General features: G+C 32.5%; 3 protein-coding genes across 7 annotated transcripts; 2 read left to right on the top strand and 1 right to left on the bottom strand.

The window, feature by feature from the left end:
- Positions 1-887: 887 nt before the first annotated feature.
- Positions 888-4,801, top strand: LOC113856093. 3 transcript variants are annotated; one of them, XM_027487762.1, is made up of 8 exons: positions 1,020-1,268; positions 1,640-1,751; positions 2,379-2,540; positions 2,844-2,890; positions 3,412-3,511; positions 3,896-3,962; positions 4,052-4,129; positions 4,585-4,801. In XM_027487762.1, the coding sequence occupies exons 1-7, from the start codon at positions 1,071-1,073 to the stop codon at positions 4,092-4,094; spliced, it is 729 nt and encodes a 242-aa protein (XP_027343563.1). In that variant the 5' UTR covers positions 1,020-1,070; the 3' UTR covers positions 4,095-4,129; positions 4,585-4,801. The 3 variants fall into 3 exon arrangements, 2 of the variants coding, with proteins under 2 accessions (XP_027343563.1, XP_027343562.1); XM_027487761.1 differs by having other exon boundaries at positions 4,052-4,801; XR_003502860.1 differs by having other exon boundaries at positions 888-1,268; positions 3,196-3,511; positions 3,896-4,801.
- A 735-nt stretch (positions 4,802-5,536) lies between these two features.
- Positions 5,537-9,712, bottom strand: LOC113854296 (ABC transporter G family member 5). Its single transcript, XM_027485221.1, has one exon. The coding sequence runs from the start codon at positions 8,186-8,188 to the stop codon at positions 6,260-6,262; it is 1,929 nt and encodes a 642-aa protein (XP_027341022.1). The 5' UTR covers positions 8,189-9,712; the 3' UTR covers positions 5,537-6,259.
- A 3,648-nt stretch (positions 9,713-13,360) lies between these two features.
- Positions 13,361-19,403, top strand: LOC113853909 (histone deacetylase 14). 3 transcript variants are annotated; one of them, XM_027484608.1, is made up of 9 exons: positions 13,361-13,462; positions 13,613-13,797; positions 13,965-14,039; positions 14,511-14,612; positions 15,197-15,268; positions 15,445-15,501; positions 16,110-16,361; positions 18,376-18,557; positions 18,747-19,403. In XM_027484608.1, exons 1-9 carry the CDS (start codon positions 13,423-13,425, stop codon positions 19,045-19,047), a joined length of 1,266 nt encoding a protein of 421 aa, XP_027340409.1. In that variant the 5' UTR covers positions 13,361-13,422; the 3' UTR covers positions 19,048-19,403. The 3 variants fall into 3 exon arrangements, with proteins under 3 accessions (XP_027340409.1, XP_027340410.1, XP_027340411.1); XM_027484609.1 differs by having other exon boundaries at positions 15,445-15,498; positions 18,747-19,380; XM_027484610.1 differs by lacking the exons at positions 14,511-14,612; positions 15,197-15,268; positions 15,445-15,501 and having other exon boundaries at positions 18,747-19,380.
- The last annotated feature ends 3,550 nt before the right edge of the window (positions 19,404-22,953 follow it).

Here is a 22,953-nt window from a genome sequence, read left to right as displayed (position 1 = left end):
CTGCATCTACCATGGAAGCTGAGTTTGTAGCATGTTTTGAGACTACAGTTCAGGCTAACTGGCTGCGGAACTTTATTTCAAGACTTAAAATAGTCGACAGTATTGCCAGGCTGCTAAAAATTTATTGTGATAATTCTGCAGCAGTGTTTTTCTCTAAGAACGATAAGTACTCTAAGGATGCTAAGCATATGGAGCTTAAGTACTTTTCTGTGAAAGATGAAGTACAGAAACATAGAGTATCAATAGAACATATTAGCACAAACCTTATGATAGCTGATCTTCTGACAAAAAGGTTGCCGCCCAAGACATTTATTGAGCATGTTGAAAATATGGGCATTATTGTTTACGATGATTGTTAGATGTAATGATTACATTTTATGTATTATGCACTTGATACTCTGAGCTCACTTATGGATATGTTTCTGATTACCTGTTTTCTTATATGCATGCATGATTGTATTGTAATGATGTAAATAGATATCGTCTTGAATCAAGATATTATGTTTGACGAATTTTGTACTTCTCACTTACTGATCATATTAAGGAGAAGACTAATTTTATAGTACATTGAAAGAAATATATCGATTAAAGTGGTGTACAACTTTCAAGACTCAAATTAATTCTTATTCTTAATTATAATTTATAATATACTCAATATATAAAATAATTTAATCATGATAATGCGCATTATGATAATTTAATTTTTTATTTATTAAACTATGATATTAGATAATGTCACATGAGTTAAATAATTATATACCTTTTATTTCAAGTTTCAAATAATGATGATATTTCAAGATATTTCAAGGTCCAAATAATTTATATACTTTTTATCGTAGGTAGTATGCCGTCATTTATGTCTTATGACTGACTAGAGTCTGAGACCATTTCTTCGTTGCTACCAGCTCGGCTCATGCCGTTCAAACCCATCTTCTGTGCTTCATTTCTGTCTTCATAGTTCCCGCCATTTTTTTCATAATTATGAAGGTTCGTTGAGAAACCCTAGTTTTTTCTTTCTCTAATAATTTGGTACTAACTCTAATAGCTGGTGAAGCATAATCTTAATTGCAATGGCCTTTGAAGATTTTGAACCCATCTTTCGTGAACCCAAAGTGGAGAGGCCGTCTCAAAGTTCATGTCCTTTAGGTCCCTTTTTGATCCACGCCTTTGCTCTTCATTCTCATTCTCCTCATATTGTAATTCGTGTCACCGATTTCGTCGCTGACGCTTGGGAAGCGCGTCTCTCACTCTCCATGCTTGAGGACATTGTGAGCATTCTCATTCACCTTCTCTTGCTTTATTCTGTGTTTATGAAAGAAATATGAGTCCTAGTGTTGGTTTCAAACAAACGGTGAATGGAGATTTCTTTTTTGGTTGCAATTGCGTAGTGTTACCTCCTGATGATTCAGTTTGATTGAGAGGTTGAATTGAATAAAACTCAATTGTTTTTTTTTTTTTTTGAAATATTTGCTTTATTGCAAAAATGTGAAACGTTAAAGTTATGTTGTTATTGATCCTGAATATGAAATAAATTTTTCTTCTTCTTCCATATTATGTTAGTTTGCTTAAATTTTGTGTTTGATCATTGTTTTTATAATTTTGTTCACAATAACTGTCGTCTTTTGACCTTTTTGTGCAGAGGGACAGTGTTGGAATAGGGGGCTCGTGGTCAGAGTTTGCTGATTATTTTGTAACGTCCCTCAAGTCAGAAGATCTGAAGCTGATTCTAGAGGCAAATTCCAATTCTGATGGTAATTAGTACTATGCTTACTTCTACTCTTTGATTATATCCTTTGAGAGTTTTCAAATAGAAGTATCATAGGATATATGTGTTATTTTGATGGAAATTTAATTGCTGGTGTGTGTACCATCTTCTTTGTTTCTGATTTTAGTGCTTCCGTGAATCCCTGTAGATACTGGTCAATAAAGGATTTAACTTTTTTGGTGGCCAGAGTATATGATTTAACAATATATATATATATATATGGGTAATGATCTTAAACTCAATTTGAACCTTTCATTTAACTTAAATCTAAATCTAATGGCCATTGAAGTAACAAATTATATATATATATAGTTAACCTTCCGTGAAGTTTAAATAAGAAACATGAATAGAATGAGTTGAATTAATTAAATTTGTATCATCATTAAAGAAATTTGTGATCTTATGTTCAAATATGATGTCAAATAGGTTGGATTTATGTTATGTAAGTGCAGGATACACCTCCCTATATTTACAATGCATAACTAAACCCTTTGTGACTGTTCTCTGATGTATGAGATAAAGAATTCCATATTATTAATTTTTTTTGAGGAGTTATGTTGAAGGAGCATACTCATTGGTCACTTGTATCTGTTTTTTGTGTTTTGCATTTCAGATGTTAGTCATGCAAAATTAGTAGCTCAGAGATCAAAAGGGATGCCTTTGATCACCATTCCTCTTACCAAACTTGTGGATTCCACTGCTATTAAAGTTAGGTCAAATGTTGCCTTTAGCCTCTTTGAGGCAATGAGAAGCAAAGAGTGCTCTCTGGTGAAAGGTTTGATCATCCTCTTCTTGCAGCAATCTTTTGAATCTGAAGTTAGGTCTTATTTTTGTGTGGTTCTTTCTAACCATGTTTATAAATGATAAATGTATTATGTTGGATGATAATTATACTATGTTGAAATTTAAGGAATTTGACGGTGAAAGCTCATTGGTTTTTAAAAAATAACATTTTATTTGTATAGTTGTCATTCTGAAATTTATTCTTGATCATTGAACAAACTATTGCTGTAAAATGTTCTAACATATCTTTGTTGTATGCTGGAACTAACTGTACTTTTATTTATTGTGTTTTCAGAACAAGAGCACTCTGTTGAGTTGACAAACATGTTAGCAGCTGAAAAGGTATAATAACCAAATTGTGTCAAATTATTACATCACAGGGGATATGTTATGATTTTTTGATTGATTTCTCAGATCATATTTTTTGGTTTGGTTTGGTAGGAATCGATTTAGCATTCCTACTTTACAGCAGTGTCAAAAGTTATATTGGAAACTTCTGAACTAATAATGGCTGAATATTATGTGCTTCTCATTCTTTTAGTGTGGGATTCACTGTTATATTCTGAAGGCCTTATGAATTATGCAGTATGATATGGTTCTTCTCTTATTTTCACAGACTAATTATGGGGTTTTCTTTGGTCAAACAGCAATTATGCCTGAATGATTTCTATCGAAAACTTTGGCTATATTTCACCTTTAAGATACCCTCAGAATTTGAAGTTAATTAGATAAGTTTTTATTCTTATACGTTTGGGATGGAAAGTTAACTTTCATCCATTTGCTGCTATAATAAGTTGGTAAGATTAGCTCTTTTTCCCCTTAATAATTGTCAGCTTATTATGAGCACTCTGTCTACCTGCCAGGAAAGAAATGAAACCATACAACTGGAACAGCGGCAGAAGTTTCAAAAGCTTTGTGGCCCAGAAAAAGGTGTTTCTAATGATGGATTGCAAAACTCTCCAGGTGTGTTATATACTGTCATTCTGGAAAGTCAGTCTTTTGCTGATAAAGTTGTTCCAAAATTGTTATCTGGGTTGAAGGTTTTACGGACTTGTCTGTTGTAGTGTGGTACACATGGTGAGTCTGTTTGTAAATATTGGAAAAAAAATGTGTCAAGGGTGACTATGTTAATTATTTGAATTATTGGATCTATTTTAACCTGAAAGAAAAAGAGAAGAGATGCAAGTGCTAGCCCCATTTTGAATATTCTGGAATATGAAAGATCTTTTGTTTATGTTTTACTGTTCGTTGTACAAGATGCTTTTGGCTTTTATTCATCATCCCTTGGATTTATTCAACCTTGGGTTAATGAAAAAACTTGTTTTTCACTATCCTGTTCACTTGCAGATAAGCAAGCTGCTTGGGATACAGGTTCTACAAAGATCAAGAATCGTGCGATGCCAGCATATCGCAGGCAAGTGTTCTTTTTCTGTCTTATTAACCTTAATTCTAGTACTACCGCTATTATCATCGTATACTCATTCTCCTTTTTCTCCCGGGCAGGACCAAAGTAAGAGGGGCCCTCTTGCATGATAGTGATAAATGAGTTATAACCCAGCTCTCATTGAAATCAGTTGCTTGGTAGGAAGTGAAAATATTGTGTTGACAATATATATACTTTTTATTTATTTTCACTCCCTTACTTTGTATTGATGTAAAGCATATATATTAGTAAGATGAGTCACATAAATTTTCAGCAATTTATTCACTTTTTAAATATGCAAATGAAAATTGTTCATTTGATGCACTATTGCCCTTCCCCATTTAACCTTCATTTAAGGGTTCTTTCTGTATTTCAAAATGTTAATATGGTTCTTTCGCATTAAATGGTTAATGATGTAATTATTGAGTAACACCAAGTACTCCCCAATAGCATTTTGGAGTTATATGTTAGGACATTAGGATTTGGCAATCAACAAAGTGGTGGTCCCCTGGCTCATCAAATTTGTGGCTGAAATTTCATAATGCTCCAGAACGAATCAAAATCTTCAATAACTGTGTAATTTGACAAGACTTCAATTTTCATCTGTCTTTAGGTCCATTGTATTTCAGATATTTTTACTGGTTGGTAGAGGGGGAAATGTGATGGGAGACTGAGCAGGAAACAAATGAGGCAATATGTGTTAGTGTGCATGTTTTCAACTTTTCACGGTTAAAGATAAAAGACATCCCACAAAGGAGAAAATGTAATTATTTTGTGAATTCTTACAGAAAAGATAAGCAAGTTAGCTACGAGACATTTGACGATGAAGAAACTTAGGAGTGTTAAAATGGGACTGGCCTAATTGGTGGGTCAATGATAGGTTGGGACAGATTGGTGCGTTGGGCTTAAATTTTATTTTTAAAAGTAAAAAATAATTAAATATTAATTTTTATTAATATAAAAATATTTTTAAATGTTTTTTTATTATTTTATTGTAACTTCTTTTATTTATTTATTTGTTAATTTTCAGTAGGTTAGTTTATTAATCTAGTGACCTATGAATTTTTTTTATAAATTTTTTGCGGGTTGGCCCGTTAGCTTATCAGTCTACTGTTGAATGAGATAGACTTAAAAATCTGGCCTATTTTTTAAAAGGAACAGGCTTATGTTAGTTCAGTTTTAGGTGGGCTTTTAGTGGGACGAGCTGGCCCGTTTTGCCGCTCCTAATGAAAGTTACACGGGAGGTTGAATCTAAACCAGTCCTACGTTATAAGGTAAGGGGTTTTGGTCAATGATTAAATCTGATTATCCTTTCTTTTCTTAAAATTTGGAAAAAGGGTGGAAATTCATGATAAGTTAGTCCAAACTTCTGTTGTTTAGGTGAGGGTGATGTGCACAACTAAGCTGCAGAATCTGGAAGGAAATCTTCTTTTGTAGGTACTATCGGCCTTCAATGCAGCAAAGGTCATTCTTCCTATCTGCTTACTTGCTGTTAAAAATGGGATTCAATGGTGTTGATAATAGCTCTGCTTGATTGCCAGAACAATGAGTTTTAGTTTTTTGGTGTCAAACCAGAACAATAAGTTGAGTGCTACTAATTTACAGAATGGATGCATCTCGGGATCATTAGGGCACTTGGGCATAAACATTCACTAATTGAGAAATGTTAATAATATTTTGTTTAACACATTTTTTTTAACTAAAATTATGTTTTCGCCTCATAATTTTGTGTTTCTAAACAAATAATACATTAGAATGGGTATGCTAGAGAACATTAGTAGCACTCTTCGTGCGGATTTTACTTAATTTACAAATAATGATAGGGAATATGGGATTCATAAGCAGAGGATAATTCTGTGTTTATCAATTGTTTTGCGTTGTACTGATTTTAATACTCAATTACTTTGCTCCCACAAAATACTCTGTTTCTTTATACCTGGTTATAGAGTTCTAATTGAAATTAGACCTGCTAAGCAAGCCTGGCGTGAAGTTCAAAAGTTTTAGCATAATTCCATGTTCATTGTTCATTTTCAGAAGTAAGCTAGTTGATTAGGACATGGAAAATTATGAAGAAATAAGGAATCTAGATATGGTCGAGAAAGACAATGGTGTGAATTAAGTAATCATGTAAAGCAAAAACCAACATAATATCGTGTTAGTACAATTTGTTGGCAATGACCGAACCTATAATTCTTTATACTTTTTTTGTTGATAATATCTTCATTGGTTGCTATCAGAAGTAAAATCCAAGACATGTGAACCAGAGAGAGAGAGAGTCACCATAGGCTCTAGTCGGTGACAGCCCTGCATCTGTATCTAAGAATAACATAAGAAATGAACCTGTAAAGCAAGATGAAGCAAACCGTGACCCCAACATTCTTCCATCTACTACTCTCACCCCCAAAACCTTCTTCTTTAAGCACATCCTCTCCGCTCTTCACACATGCCCCAAACAAGTACTCCAAGCACTTTCCCGAGTTGGAGAACTCATTGATCAGGAACCCTTCAAACGGATACTTAAACAGTGATATATAATGCATGAATATCCAGTAATTTGGAATCTCCTGCTTTGATATGAAGTATCCAGAAAACAAGAAGAACGACCCTATAACACCAGCAATCACTGAATTTCCAACAATGAAATTAGGCACCAAAGCACTGAAACACACCACAACTGAATTGGCTGTATATAGAATCAGCCATATCAGCAACAAAAAGTGCAAAAATGCCAAGAAATTCCGGTTGAGCCCAACAAGCCAGTATAAGGGCATTGTGAACAAAATGGCCAGGATAAGAAGAAATGGCAAGTATACTAGGCCATTGGCAATAGCATAGGATGATATACGGTAGCTTCCACAAGATGTTTCCTTCATTAGAATCTCCCTTTCTTGCAGAAAAATTGGTAGAGCTTCTATGCTGCTTGATAACAAAAACGTTAATATGAAAGCAAATAGTCCTACCCTTTCTACTGTTCCAACTAGATCATCCTTGAGGTTGCAAAAGATGGACCCCAAAACCAGGCCAGAAACCAGCATCTGAATTGTCCTGCATGCAAATAGCTCTTTTGTACGAAATATGTTTTTGGAGAACCTATGAGCGAGGATCATAGTTTCTCTCAATCTAGAATTAGCAAAATCACAAGTGAAATCCATTCCAGCATTGATGATTTCCTCATCAATTACCTTGGATTGCTGAAAGAGCTGTTGCAAAGTGAACTTACCACTCCTACCCTCACCTGTTTCATCCTCACCTTTCTTCGGTTGCATTGTCCCTGGCAATTGCCTTGGTGTTTCTACCTGAACTGGCACACATTTCTGGTGTTGCTGAATGGTATCAATGGACTCAATGGCAAATTCAACTACATTAACATGAAGGGGAAGCTCTAAACCCATTAATCTTAGATTCACACCCAGCAAATCCGCAGTTCCATGATGCAACACACAGCCATTGGCCAACAACAACAATGAATTGAACAGCTTCACTATTCTGAACCCAGGTTGATGGATACTAAGAATTATAGTTCTTCCCCTAGTGTCTGCCATGACCTTAAGCATATCAATTATTTGTAAGGCAGAAGTACTATCAAGACCTGAAGTTGGCTCATCAAGAATCAGCACTTTAGGATCATGTATGACTTCAACACCAATAGAGACCCTGCGCCTCTCACCACCAGATATACCTCTGACCCGTTCATCACCAATTCTAGTGCCAGCAACATGATCAAGTCCAAGCTCTTGAATCAGTGACTTGACCCTTGAGCAAAGCTGTTCTTGACAAAGCTTTAGCCTTAGCTGTGCACTAAACATCAGGGTTTCTTCAACTGTAAGTAAAGGAAACAAAGTATCCTTTTGTGTAACATACCCTGAGAGCTTTCTGAACTGAGTTTTATTCACAGGCTTGTGGTTCACCAACACTGATCCACTTTGAGGACTGTGTTTACCAGCAAGAATCTCAAGCAATGATGATTTCCCAGCTCCACTTGGCCCAACAATTGCTAGGATCTCCCATGGCTTGGCTTGGCAACTCACATTCTTCAGCACATGCCTAACTCCACTGCAACTTTGTTCAGCTTTTGCTCTCTCTCCTGATTCTAGACCATCTTCTTTGGTGTCAAGTTGTGCAGATTTGCTGAAGATTTTAAAAGGGTGCTCCGTTTTGTGTGTGTGGATCTTGTAGTTTATGCCAATGGCCTCAACCTCACAGCCTTGCATCTTCATATGAATAGGTTGCTATGCCTCTTTTTCTATGTGTTTCTCTCTGTTGTTTCTAGCACTCTCTTCTAATTCCCATACCCATTTGGTTCTCTTCCTCTCTGTTGTATATTCTTTTTTAAATCAATGGTTTTGGCCTCAGCTGCAGACAGTGAAACAATGAGTGGTTCGAAGGGATTCAGCTACAAAAGACACTGAGGTCCTCGAACTTTGTATACAAGGTTCACGTGCATTTCTTGCTATTTCTCTACCAATTTTATATATTTTGACACAGGGGATGATGCTTATACAAATTTACGATTTAAATATAAGAATTCAATAATTGTTAGTAAGTAAATCCAATATATATTTAATAAGGATTAGTAATATATTAATACTTTGTTGGTTAACATACCAATTTGTGTGTCCTAAATTAAACATTTATTATGCACATGGAACATAGAATAATTCACGTGAATCTTTTTGGTTTCTCGTGGTTTAATGGACAGCTATACATTAAACATAGCTTCGGGGTGTTATCAAATGCCAATAGTAACTGTAAAATGGAGGATGCTAATGGTTTTGGACATTGGTTTTTTGGAGCATAATTGAGACGGGTGTGGAATTTAATTCGCCAATCATCGTGTTCGACAGCATATTTTTTATTTATGACAATTCAGTTTCTTCTATCCTTTTATTACATGATGATAGTACTATTTTACCTACATCATGATGTTTGCAAATCATTTTTCTATCATTTCAATCTCGTGTCTGCTTATAAAAGAATTAAATGATCAATCCAATTCATGCAATCGTGGGAATTTGTTAATAGTGATATGTACATACATTGGTCATTTTCTCTATTTGTCTTTTTTATATTAACATGCTTGAATGAATATAAATTCATGTTTATTTCAATGTTAATTGTTTTATTAAATTTATACTATGTTGATCAAATAAATAATATAAAAAAATGATATTTAGTATAGCAGGGATGATTTATGCTTACATGTACGGAACTTTTGTGTATTCTATGAGTGAAGGATTGATTACAGTACAGATCTTTTAGGGGGGAAAATAACTATGAATGGCTATTAATGTAATTACTGAAAAAGACTAAGTACAAACCACTAGCATTTTGGAGTGACGTGTTAGGACACTAGGATTTGGGAATCAACAAAGTGGTGGTCCCTTGGGTCATCAAATTTGTGGCTGAAATTTCATATTGCTCCAGAACGAATCAAAATCTTCCATAACTGTGTAATTTGATAAGCTCTTCAATTTTCATCTTTGTCTTGAGGTCCAAGCATTTACTACATACAATTATCTTCTGTCATGCATTAGTTTCTCTATTTCTATCTTTGGCACACTGATAAAATCATTCCCACGAAATATATGTGATCATCTTATCCGTCTAATTAGTAATGATTAAATATACAATTTGATTTAGAAACTAGAATTTTGTTTTCTTTTTTAGTTTTTGAAACTTTTATTTTGTATAGTTTAGTAATCAAATATGTTAACTTGGACGCATTTTAGTCATTATTTCACAAACACTCAAGAACAATAAAAATAAAAAACATATAAATTAATGTTCAGAAACCACATTATACAAAACAATATTTTTAAGGTAAAATAATTCTCTTAAAGATTAAAATGTGAGTAAATTAATACATTTGAACATCTAATTGTACAAAATTAAACTTTCAAAGATCAAAAGTAACCAAATAAATAAATAAAAAATTATCACCTTTAGAAACCAATTTGTGCAGTTACTCAATTAATAAAATTAGGGGAAAAAAACTGCATTAACCAACCAAACCCTCTATAAGAATTTGTTGAATGTAATGTGATTATATCTTCTTAGATAAGTAACTGCGTGATTGCTACTTGGAATTGGGTGAAAGCCTCTCTGAAGATACATTATTACATCTTAAGCAAACCAAAAAATTATTCCCCACAAAATATAGTCGAGCTTAATTAGTCAACAAATGTTGTTGCAACATCTTAAGAATATGAATTAATAAGAAAATGATGGACTTAAGAATGGAAATCCATACAAAACGTTGAAAGAATTATGAGTAGTGATTAATTTTTTAACAATTTACTTATTTATTTATTCAAGAAACTTGTCTGGATTGCAATATCTGATTCAGTGTCATGGAGGAAGCTGAAGAACCCGTGAACGCTTTCTGGGGTCAATTAGGTACATCCTTGACCTCTCACTTGCCACTTGCCCCACCCACAACAACTCATTGTCACATTAGTATAATTTTACTACGTGGATTAATAAGAATCAAAGTTTAATTTGATAAATAAAATAAATTAAAGTAAAAAAAAAAACAAACACTTTGCTAGCCCGTGAACCTCTCCTCTTTCACTATTCAATTATTAAAACTACCAAAAAAAATTCTGCACCACAAACGTCCAATCCATTCCAAGTGACTTTAGAACATTGGATTTGAATGCCTTTTTTTATTAGGTGAGGAAGTTTGCTTAGTTATTAGTTGATGGTCTTAATCACTTTAATTATTATTATTATTATTTTAATTATGTGTCGCTTTTTCCTTCGCCTTCGCTGATGAGAAAATGCTATGGCCTCTTCTTTTGTCTTTGCTGATAACAGTTTTATGCTTCTACCAATGATGTGACCCTCTATATTATACACTATGATTTGCCTTTGACACCGGATCCCATCTAAATCCAGAGAATAAGCAAATGTTCCAACTTAATGCATATTGTCTTTTGTAGCTTAGTGAAACATTTCAATTATGTGAATTAAAGTGTATTTAGTAACAAAAGTTAATAGTTTATTTAAGAATTATACTTTGTTTTTTAAGTCAATAAATCAATTAAATTATTTGGTAAAGAAAAATAAAAAATTATAACTTTTGAAAATAAAGCTATAACAAAATTACTCTAGCTAATATTTGGTTGATTAGAAGTAAGCTTCTAATATTTTATTTTTATTTTTTTTTAAATTTTTAATAATTTATACTCATGTAAAATAATTTAAATATTTTGCAATTATTTAATATATTTTAACTATTTATACAAATAATTTTATTAAGTAATTCTAATTCAATCAGTTAATTATAAGTACAAGCTACAGTTATAAATTTTCAAATATCTTATATAAATTTTTAGTTAATTTTATTAAATAGACCCTGAGTGGGATACAATTGTAAGAGAAAACTCAGATATATATTGCAGGAAACTATATACACTTTTCATAATCAACTGTCTTAAGATTTTGTTTTTATTATTATTAAACACTAAATCTCCTCGTCATATGTAATAATTTTCTTTAAAATGTAGCTATTCCTTACATAAAATCCTTATCTTGGAAGAGGTTAGTCGAATAAATTATTGGAATGGAGGGTAGTGAGTATAATCTATTAATTAAAACTAATTGAATTTATTCAATCCGTTAAAGAAGCCTCTAAAATTGGGGATATCAATAATTAAGGAATCCATTAAAAAATTTCCCATGACGATATCATATAAATTTGAGGTTCTAAACTCATAAAAAGACAAACAGTGAACAAAGGAGGTTCAAGGCCCATCCATACACAGTTCAACTGGGAAACAAGTTTATAACTTCCAATTATTTTGTATTTACTTATTTTAATAATTTTTTATTTATTAAAATAAATTATTTTTATTTTATTTTATGCAAAGAAAGATTTATTGCATTTTATGCAAACAAAACAAAATAAAGAGAATATTATTCCTTCTGGTGACGATCTTGTTTATGAATCTGTGCGTTGTGTCAGGCCATTGAGGACTAAAAAATTGTGATGATTAATTTAGAAATTATAAATGTAGATCCTAAAGCCAGCTATATCCAGTAATAAACCTGTTCTTATTAGCACACAGTGAGCTAAACATGTTGTCTGCTTTCACATTGAAAATCAGTGGTTTGATAATTAACGACTTTTTCAGACAATATATTAATATTTAGTGTGTCTGAATTTTCACCCGTTCGAGTTCTCAAATATTCAAATGACAAACGTATATTAAGATTAACTCTTTCCAACCAAAGACTACTCACAATGCATAGACATTACTTTGAAGTTTGAAGTAGGGGTTAAACAAGTGAAGAAGAGCTGAAAATTGGAAGCCTAAATTTAGGGAATGAAAACAAATGTTTGAGTTTAATTTACTTAATTTAAATGAGATAAATTTAAAGTTTGGATTTAATTTTGTTGGAGTTTTTAAAATTTTAAATGAATTCATTAGCTCATTTATGATTTTTTTAAAGTTTAATTACTTTTTTAGTTCTTCTATTTTAAATTATGTGTATTTTGACTCTTTAAGCTTTATTCGAATTAATTGAATTTTTCTACCTTTATAATTTAACAAAATTGATTCTTTATTAATTTTTTAAAATAAAAGTTAAGAGGAATTTTTTATAATTTTTTAAAATCAAAACTAGAGTTTTGCTTTAATAATCATGACACTTAATCCTCCCATTACTTATATAAATTATAGTTTTAATTATAAAATGATATTAAAACTACTTAAATATTATACCTAAATTTGCTCTCTCTTTTTTATTCTAAAAATCTTAATTTTTTATTTGTTACTTTAAATGTTTACAAATTAAATTATTCTTTACTCAAAATTAATTAATTAAAATATTAAATTTAATTTAAAGTATAAAAATATCAATTTTTTTATTCAAATCTTGATCTCTAATCTTATAAAATCTTTAAATTTGTTAAATTTTTAATATCTATTTTTAAAATTTTAAGCTTATTTCATGTTCCAAATCCTTTACAAATCTTTCATAAATTCAGATGAAAAATAAAAAAATTGAAATTTTTAAGTAAGAGTTATTTTTAAAAAATTAAAAAACTACAACAACATATAAGTCAACCTTTTCACGTTATCTTTGAATAAAATTGTGTTTATTAATTAATATTTAACAAATATTTTCTTTATTACAAATTTAATTTATTTTTATATTGATAATATAAAACTTTTTAGAATTTTAGTCATCTAGTACATAATAGGGATTATTGACGAGTATCACAAATAATAATAAGTAAAAATAAAAAACCATTTAATAAAAATAATCCACAACCTTTCAATATAACTTAAAAAGATAATCAAGAAATTTTCCACACGCCTTATAGGGAAAAAAAAAAAACCAGAATATTTGTCATTAATGAAAAGAGAGATAAACCGATAAGGAGAGGGTGAAGTTCATGTGGCAGTGAGTAATAGTTGGTGAGTTGGCTAACTCGTTCGTCTCAATGCACCTTCACAAACTTCCTCGCTCTTCTTCTTCGTTTGGTACTATTCATTCCTCTTTTCAGTTTCACTTTCACAACGCCAATTTCACACTCTGTGTTTGTGTTTGATGCCAATTATGCTGTGGGATTCCGAATTAAAATTAAAATGCTTATCAATGAGTTAGATGGAATCGTGCTTTGCTTGTACCAGGGAACGCGTTCTTTCTCGCAGCTCATCATCATGTTTTTGACTTAAGAGTCTTTGATAATCGATCGTTCCGTACGAATCAGAAACGTTTCAGAGCGTCCATTTCGTGTTCTTTTCTGCCTTCTATTCACCAATTGAATGATGCACGCCTTATATATTCCGTTGCTCCATCAATGGGCCACAACCAGGTGTGTATATATCGATAATGTTTCCAATTTTGATTCTGTTTATATACTTGTGTTATTGCATAATGCCCTTATTCTGTTTTTCTTGTTTTGTTAGAAACACCAATAGAGACTATGTCTGAATTATTCGGATTAATGTGATTGTAATTTGGATGTGCTGCATATTATAGGAGTCTCATCCAGAATCACATTTTAGAGTTCCAGCCATTGTGGATGCTCTAGAAGAAATGAAGCTCACTCCAAAGGTTCTCAAAGCAATGGACATTGTGCTTCACAATCTTTATAATTGTCATCTGTATATAATCTTCTGACAACATATTTCTTTTGAAATATTTGATATCATGTTGGCATTGGCATTTGACAGCTTGATTGTGCCTGAAATTCAGAAAATAAACAAAAAATCATTTTCATTCAAATCTTGCTTCCAAAGTTGAACTCCCCAAAAAGAAAGAAAAACTGTTTACTAAATAAAGTACATTAAGCTACATTTTATTATCTTGAGTGTATCACCTTCTTCTTTTGCTAATTTGCCAAGTTTTCTGTTTGATTGAAAGACAAATGAACTTCCCTAGGCTATCTGTGGCTATAGGGTTTGTACTTTGTGCACAGGAGTCAGCTAGAGAATGCTTGCCAGTTTAAAAAAAGGACTGCCTTAAGTGGATGATAATGTGAACTTATGTTTTCATATTTACAACTTCATGTTATGTATGATTCAGTTCCGTGGCTCTGAGGTAATTGAACTTCAACATTTTGAGCCTGCTTCAGTTGATGATATTGCAAGTGTGCATGCAAGAACCTATGTTTCTGGGCTTGAAAAGGTAACCTATTTTTTTTTTTTTTCACTGTTTTCCTTGGCATCAATTATTCTTGCTGTGAGATATTGTGTTTTCTAAATTATAATGCCTTTTAATTTATATTGTACTAATTAAATTGTGGTTAGGAGATGTCCTTTGTTTATTGCTTATGCAGCTATGCTTTCTTTTTTGCCTTGCATTTTGTTTCCTAATCTCGCTCTTGTCTTTCCAGTTTCCAGCAATGCATGATGCATCTTAAGAAATATTTATTTGTTGAATTTGCGGTGTGCTTTGGCATTGCTTTCGTTGATTAATTTCACTTGATGCATTCTTTACTTCTTGTTTAATGCACAGTGATGATAAAACATCAATCAAGAATTGCTGCTCACAGTGAATTGTTCACTTGGTATTTGTGCTTAAATAGATGTTTTACTAATGGCTTTTGAATTCTGATTAATCCTTTCTCCAGTATCCTAGTTTTAGTTCAAATTTTCCCCATCACTGGCCATTGTCAACCATTTAATAATTTGCATTTAATCTGATTTTACCATGGCACCAAAAATTCTTGTTCTGAAGTTTGTCATATTTCCTCTTCCCAATCTTTATAGGTTATGGATCAAGCTTTGGAGAAGGGCCTCATTTTCATTGATGGTTCTGGACCAACATATGCTACTGCATCTGTAAGTGCTCTGCTTAGGGCAATATGTTTCTTTCCCAAGCTTGTAGTTTTTGCTGAAAGTCATTCTTTTCTAGAAACTTTACATTTTAGTTCATTATGGTAGTAGATACATTTACCAATGAGAAATATGATTGATGTTGTGTTTTTTGCATTCTTATGGTTGTATTCATGATGCAGACCTTCCAGGAGTCAATAATTGCTGCTGGTGCTGGATTAGCCTTAATTGACTCAGTGGTGATCTCTCAACCTGGATTGTCCATCTCTTGGTAATAATCTGTGTGTGTTTTGGGGAGCGGTAAGTGAGTGGATATGGATTATGGATATGTATGTAGCCCCTTCTTGTGACATACATACTGGAAATGGATGTTTAGTTCTTTGTTGGAAATTTGGATCTTTGCTTTATTGGAATAATATATTGGCTGAAAATGTTTATAGCTACCTTTGTTTGAATCTTCCAATGACTGGGGGAGGTGGGGAGTGACAAATATAACAAGTTTTGGAACTAAAGTGTGTCTTCTTGATTGGATTTTGTTGTGTCCAGTATATTCTGAGTTGTTAGATATAAAAAAAGAAAAAATAATTCTTGAGTCTCCACTTGCTGGCTTGAGCTTTTTGAAATATGTTACCAAAGCTTCTATGACCAAATGGTCAATATTTTTGATCCTTGCCACCCCTGTTCTTCATAAATAAGTTGAACTTGTGCACAAGGTCCAGGTCCTGTACATTGTCTATTCTTCAAGTTGGCTCTTACATGAGGGGTTTGTTAGATATAAAAATCCTGTTCTTGATTTTATGTATTTCTTATTTGGGTGTAAATTTCTCTTATTCAATTTCATATTCAGGTTGCAGGTTCAAAGATAAAGGGAGATGCACCCACTGGTTTTGCTTTGATAAGACCGCCAGGACACCATGCTGTTCCACAAGGACCTATGGGCTTCTGCATTTTTGGAAATGTAGCCATTGCAGCCCGTTATGCTCAGCGTGTTCATGGACTGAAGTGTGTGTTTATAATTGACTTTGATGTTCATCATGGGAATGGAACAAATGATGCTTTCTATGATGATCCAGATATATTCTTCCTTTCATTTCATCAAGTAAGCTACTAGTTTGGTCCTGCATCTGACTATATTTTTTATTCTGAAATGGTATCTGTTACCAATGTTTCTCTTTTCTGTTTGTGTTATTAGGCTATTAGTTTACTGATGTTTTTAGATGCCATGTTTACAGATTTATTTTAGTTCAAATTTGTTCAGATTCTTGAAATTTTATGTCTATATTAAATTAATAAGTATAGATTATTGTACAATTTTTTTTTTTTAATTTTACTTAGAGCTGATGTTGAGTGGTATAGGGAAATGTGGTACCATAATAAGATGGTAGAGGCAGGTCCTGAGTAATTCTATCCACCTTTGCTTCCAATCGCACCATTCCTTGCATCAATAACTGTGCCTGTCTGCTGGTGGTCTTTTGGAGTTAGGTAATGCCACTGAGAACTAGGTTCAATTGTTGTTTGCTGGTCATATTGGATGAAGTTGAAGGAGAGGCTGCTGAGGGTCGTCTTTTGGGTCTTTTGCTAGATTTCTCTGTACATGCATCTATGGTAGAGGCAGGGATTCACTTTGGTTTCTGAACCGGGATATCATTTGGTACAATTGCCACCTTAGCTTCTTCACACGGTAGGGTAATCAGGGACGGGTAAGCTAGTGACCATTGGTTGTCATCCTCCATGATTTGGCGAAGCTCTTGATAAATTACTTTTGCAACATTAGTATCAATTCTCATGATAATGCAGTATAAGAGTTGAGCTCGCCTCAGCAACAGTGTGGTATCATGCAGGACTGGGGTAAAAGATCCAATAATACATTGGAACCAAGCTCTTGGGATGGGTAGAAGATCACTCACCAATAAGCTACGTGGCTTAGAACTACCTAGAGGTCTCCACTCTGCTTCTGATTTGCATAGAATTCTGATTGTGGCTTCATAGTTTGGGGTTTGCTACAACAACAGTGTATAATCATCCTTCATAGGTTTAGGAGCTGGTTTGGTAATTTTCAGGACTCTGCTTATTACACCTGGAATGAATGAGACTTTGGTGCCTCGCACCATGGTGTGGTATGGAGAAAGATTGATATCAGCTTGAGGATTGAACTTTGCATTCGTGTAAAATTCATGAACCAAAGTCTGAAACCCTTTTCCAATTAACCCATGGAGGAATTCCCAATTCCTGGTTTGAATGGTGAGGCATATGGGTTCATATTCTCCTTCATTAAGCTTGAAAGCTTTGTCTTCCACAATTCTCCGCAGTTTGATATTAGAGTTGTGGTGCTCCTCATGAAAGGGACTGCAGAAGGGACCTGTATTTGTTGTTTCCTCGGAGAGTGCCACCCTAGGACTCTTTGTTCTGTTTGCCACTATTTTCGTCTTCATCTTTAGCAGAAAATTCTATTTTTATATGTTATGTTAAACTCGTGTCCCCATAGTCAGCTATGCGTGTGCCCACAAAGAGCTCTGCAGTATTTCACTTCTTTCCACCAAATTCAATTGCAATTTACTCTTCTAAAACTTTCAAAAACCAACTGTAAAATATTAATAATTGAACAATATAGTGTACTCCAAGTAATAACATTTTTTCATTAAATTTTTTAATTAATTACACTAATTTAGATTATTTATTCAATGAAAAGCATCGGAAGCATTAAATTTACTACATGAGTCAGTGACTCATCAATTATGTATGTTAAATTCCAAGGTATCAAGTTCTTATCAGTGCTAATTCTACATTTGAAGCCATGGTGAAAGTGCCAAACTGTTTTGTGTCTGATGCTTTTCTTTTGGGGTAATTGCAATATCTCCCCTGATTTTTTATGTAAGCGTAATATCTTCTAAAATACTAGTGTAGTTAGGAAATTGTAACCCTCACCACAGGAATATTATACACTTGGACAAAATAAACTAGACAAACTTCACAAATTAAAAAGAGAAGCCTCAATCAGATACGGTAATGTCTAAAATTATGTGAAGATAAGAAATAGTACGAGACTTATTGGTGTGCTAAAATGTGAAGAAAAGAAATAGTATGACATATATTTAATGATTTTTGTGGCACAGGATGGAAGCTATCCAGGTACCGGTAAATTTGATGAGGTGGGTAGTGGAGATGGTGAAGGAACCACTCTAAATTTGCCTCTTCCCGGAGGCTCAGGGGATACTGCTATTAGAACCGTATTTGATGAAGTCATTGTACCATGTGCTCAAAGATTTAAACCAGACATCATTCTCGTTTCTGCTGGGTGAGTCTTTCACTGAATCATTCTCATCAATGCATTCCAGCGCACCTGGTGAATTTTAGTTCCCATGCACACTTACAAACTTGATTCTACTATGAAATTTGGATTGGATTTTTATAGCAATTAGAGGCCTATGCATACAAATTGTGCCAATCTTATCTTTACATTTGGAATTTCATGTTCATTTGTTAGGTATGACGGCCACGTGTTGGATCCACTAGCTAATCTTCAATATACAACTGCAACATATTACATGCTAACGTCCAGCATTAAACAACTAGCGAAAGATTTATGTGGGGGCCGATGTGTGTTTTTTTTGGAGGGAGGATATAATCTCAAGTCTCTTTCATACTCGGTGGCAGACACATTCCGTGCTCTTCTTGGCGATCGAAGCTTGGCATCTGAGTTTGACGACCCTAACATTTTGTATGAAGAACCGTCGACAAAGGTTAAGCAAGCTATTCAGAGGATAAAACACATTCATTCCCTGTGATGTCGTAAATCACAAACTGACATGACAAGTATCTATCTAGTATTGAAATTTTCATTTTTGTGGGTTCCATCCTTGACCTTTTAGTCTATACCCCCCTAGGGTGGGCATCGTCCTACTTAATCACATAGAATAGAAGCAAAGCCATTGTAGGATTGGCTATCATCTTTGAATAATAGCTCTAGTTACAAGATCCCATGCAGGCTGCTGCTACATTGATCATGTACAGTCATCATACCAAGCCGTATCTGTATATAAAGGGGTAAACTCTTATTTTTTTAGAGTTTAATTAGAATGCATTGAGAGTATTGAAATTCAAATGGCTTTATTTTTATTTCTGATAATGTATTATTTCTAATTTAAACTTTAAAGCAGCTTCTAAAATAAATAGTAATCAAGCCGAACACTACCAACTAAATTTATTGTGCCGCTGTATAGAATTAGGGGTTGTTTTTCCCTTATAGAAGGAAATAATCGATGCTTGCCTGCTCAACATAATATTTATATTATCATTTATAATATTTTGTTAAGCATGTTTTGTATATTAAAAAAATACTTTCAAACATTACGTTCAATATGTAACTTTTTATTCCTGTTATTGCGAGTGATAAAAAATTAATTCTCATAAGAAAGTTTCATATTTGAATGTTTTACAGTGAAGGGAATAACAGGTTGGAGAGTTGAAGCTGAATGTAATTTTTATATTCAAGATCTCTCATCCATAAATACTTAACCAATTAACCTTCCGTAAGTACAGTTTTAACACTAAAATTTCAACATCTAGATTTTTTATTTTATTAAACATAATCAATGTTCCAAAAGGATGGATTGATACATAGATGAAGAAACAACCCATCTAAGTTACCCAATTGGTGGGTTGATGTTAATAAAATGACAAAGAATGTGTGAGCTTCAAGTCTTTCGCGTGGAATAAAAAGTAAGCAACAAAAAAAGCCTTCACGTCAAAATTTGAAACGGTGACAGAGGTGAAAGAATAGCTAGATGCTTTTCATATGTTCACATTGAGAAGGTGCTTTCACTGTCCCAGCAGAACTGCCACTGTTCACATTAATACATTGGTTTTGGTTCATTTGGTGGAGGTACGTAGATTGTTCCATTTGGAGGTGTTTTTTTCCCCCTTAATAAGTTTTACTTGAATTTAGTTGTCTAACTTTTTGAATTGTTATAAGAAGTGTTATCGATCCATCAATTTTTCTTTATATAAACCTTTGCAGCATTATTTTTTTTATTCATATAATTATTGAGAGTTTATGATATATTTAAGAAAGGAAAAAAATTATAAGAAGTAAATAATTTGATGAAATTTGAATGATTTTCTAAGGTATCAAGTTAAGATTTCATATAAAGTTTACATTTCAAAATAAAATTTCGATAAAATATGATATCTTGATTGCTAAGCACGACGCACTTTTTAATACAAAATAAATTATTTGTAATTGTTTTAACATGTAAGTTGACTTAATGTGACATACTATTTCAAGTTCTATTTATAAAAAATAAATATTTAATTCATTAAAATTAAAAAAAAATATTTATATGTCATAAATTTATACTATGTTCTACAAATAGTTGTAGTATTAATTAGTATCTTATATATCAACTAAATAAATATTTCCACTCATATAAGTAAAGAGTGATTATATTAGTAGCACAAATTATAAAATAATTAAAAATATAAAAATAATTTAAAAATTTATATGTTTAAAAGTTTTTTTTTATAATTTAGAAAAATATTAATAGTTATTTATTATAAATAGAATAAGTAGTATTTTTTTAACACAAAATAAATAATTATAATTATTTTGACACGATTACTGAAATAAGTTGATCTGTTTGGATTAATTTTCATGAAAATGAAAATCAATTCCATATACTACACAAGTAGAGCATAAAAAGGTTTATTCAATTTTTTGTTGGTAGATATTTTACAGAAAATGAGAAGAGAGAAATTAATAGAAAAATTTAATTGCAAAAATAAAAAAAGGAATTAAATTCAAATGAAAAATCATATAAAAACTAAAATTACACATTAATCATAAAGGAATAAGTACAAGGAAATAACTTATTTAAAGTTTTACTCACACCGACACATATGAGTGTGTCTATAAATATAATGAAGAAAATTTCAAAATTGGGAAGAGGGAGGAATGGCCAGGAATGCCATCCTGAGTTATATGTAGCTTCACCCCTGGTTCCGGGGGTTAAGGTTCAAATGGTATAATGATAAAAGCAGAGTTAAAACACTTGTCTATGAATCAACATGGTGCCGGCTAAAGGCGTGTGACCTACCAACTACTGCATGACGCAAGAGCTCATCAACTTTTATCCTTTAGTGAAGCGTAATGATGGTTAATGAAACATATACTAAACCATAAAACCATCGACTATAATACAACTAAATAATTCGTGTTTGTTCTATTTGTCTGATTAAGTATACTAGAATAACGTTGATTTTGTAGTATATATGAATGCCACTAAAATTAGATGAACAAGGGTAGTAGGAATCGAAGTTGGTAGAAGGAAGAACAGGACTTATGATCATATAATTCAGTGTGCAGCTGGCAGACCCTGGCACACAAAGGTGTTTCTTTTCATAATTAAGAGGTGGAAAATGAGGGGGAACCTGAACAAAGGGACTTTCTTTTTGCTCTTTTTAATGTGATATTTTCTATTAATGTGAACAACTAGAAAAACTAGGCCTCTAAGGCATTCCGAGTCTCAACACTTTACCATGTAAATCCTCCTCTCTAACGGTGCAATAATTAAAATTTCAAATGGGTTACCTTTAATATTTTAATGATTTGATCTTAAGGGTGTAAGTATCAACAGTTGGTAACACTTGGTTGATAGCTACGGTTAAAATGATTCATGCCTGTGCGAAGGTGAACACGAACACTTATGACCCATGCTATTCAAACGAAGTAAAGAAACCTTTTTCTCAGGTCAGTGGCCCATCATTAAGCATATACTAGCTAGTGGTTAGTAAATAATTTAAAGGTGCAGATTAATAAGCATACACTAGTTATTCAAGCCCATCATTTTTGTTTATCCACACACTTACACAATTATTTTAACCAAATCTGAGATGTCGCATATCAAAAATTGTCCTTACATGTTAGCGGTCAGTAAATAAATAAAAGGGTGCCCAATGTTTTTTCATGGGATGGGATAATCTAATGATAAACCCAAGGTTAAATTTTAAAATTACTTTACGGAATTTAAGCACCAAATATCCCCATGGTTTAAGGAAATTAAACCAGTCAAAAAGTAAAGCCGAAATATGCACAACTCCTATTTTGACTCGACCCTTTATTTATTTAAAGCATAGATCTATGTAGAACAGGTACAACATTCACTTTTTTTTCTTATATTGTTTTTCTTTTTCACTTTGAGACTATTTTCAATGTCAGAGCTTTTTTTCCTACCATATTGCCGATTTTAAGTACTAGCAAGCAAGAACATCAAGATTCAAAATGTGCATTAGAACATCAAGAACATTAAGATTCCCTATGAGAATATTGTGCATCGACAATCGATAAATTGACTACGAAACCTATTGGTCATGGATCATGCCAGCAAGCGCGTAAGGAAAAAAATTGACCGCTAAAAAAAGGAGGGAACACGAATTATTCAGATAAGGCAGGTCTTAATTCTCGTAGTGCTTGTCTCGCTAACCCAAATAATTATGCACAATAATTAATTTGATGTTAACTTAAACGAAGATACTTAGTAAACGTCTCCCAAGATGTAGACATGCATTTAAAAAGAGATTAAAAAATATATAATAAATAATGAAAAAAGCTAACTATTATCTTAAAATACTGATTAGGAAATCAAAATAAAAAAAATATTTATTAATATCTTAATCAATATTTTAAAGACACTTGT

The sequence above is a fragment of the Abrus precatorius genome, unplaced genomic scaffold, assembly GCF_003935025.1.
Source record: "Abrus precatorius isolate BTA unplaced genomic scaffold, Abrus_2018 Scaffold11, whole genome shotgun sequence".
Taxonomy (NCBI): Eukaryota; Viridiplantae; Streptophyta; class Magnoliopsida; order Fabales; family Fabaceae; genus Abrus; species Abrus precatorius.
The sequence above is the reverse complement of the archived record's forward strand: the minus strand, read 5'-3'. Positions and strand labels throughout refer to the sequence as shown.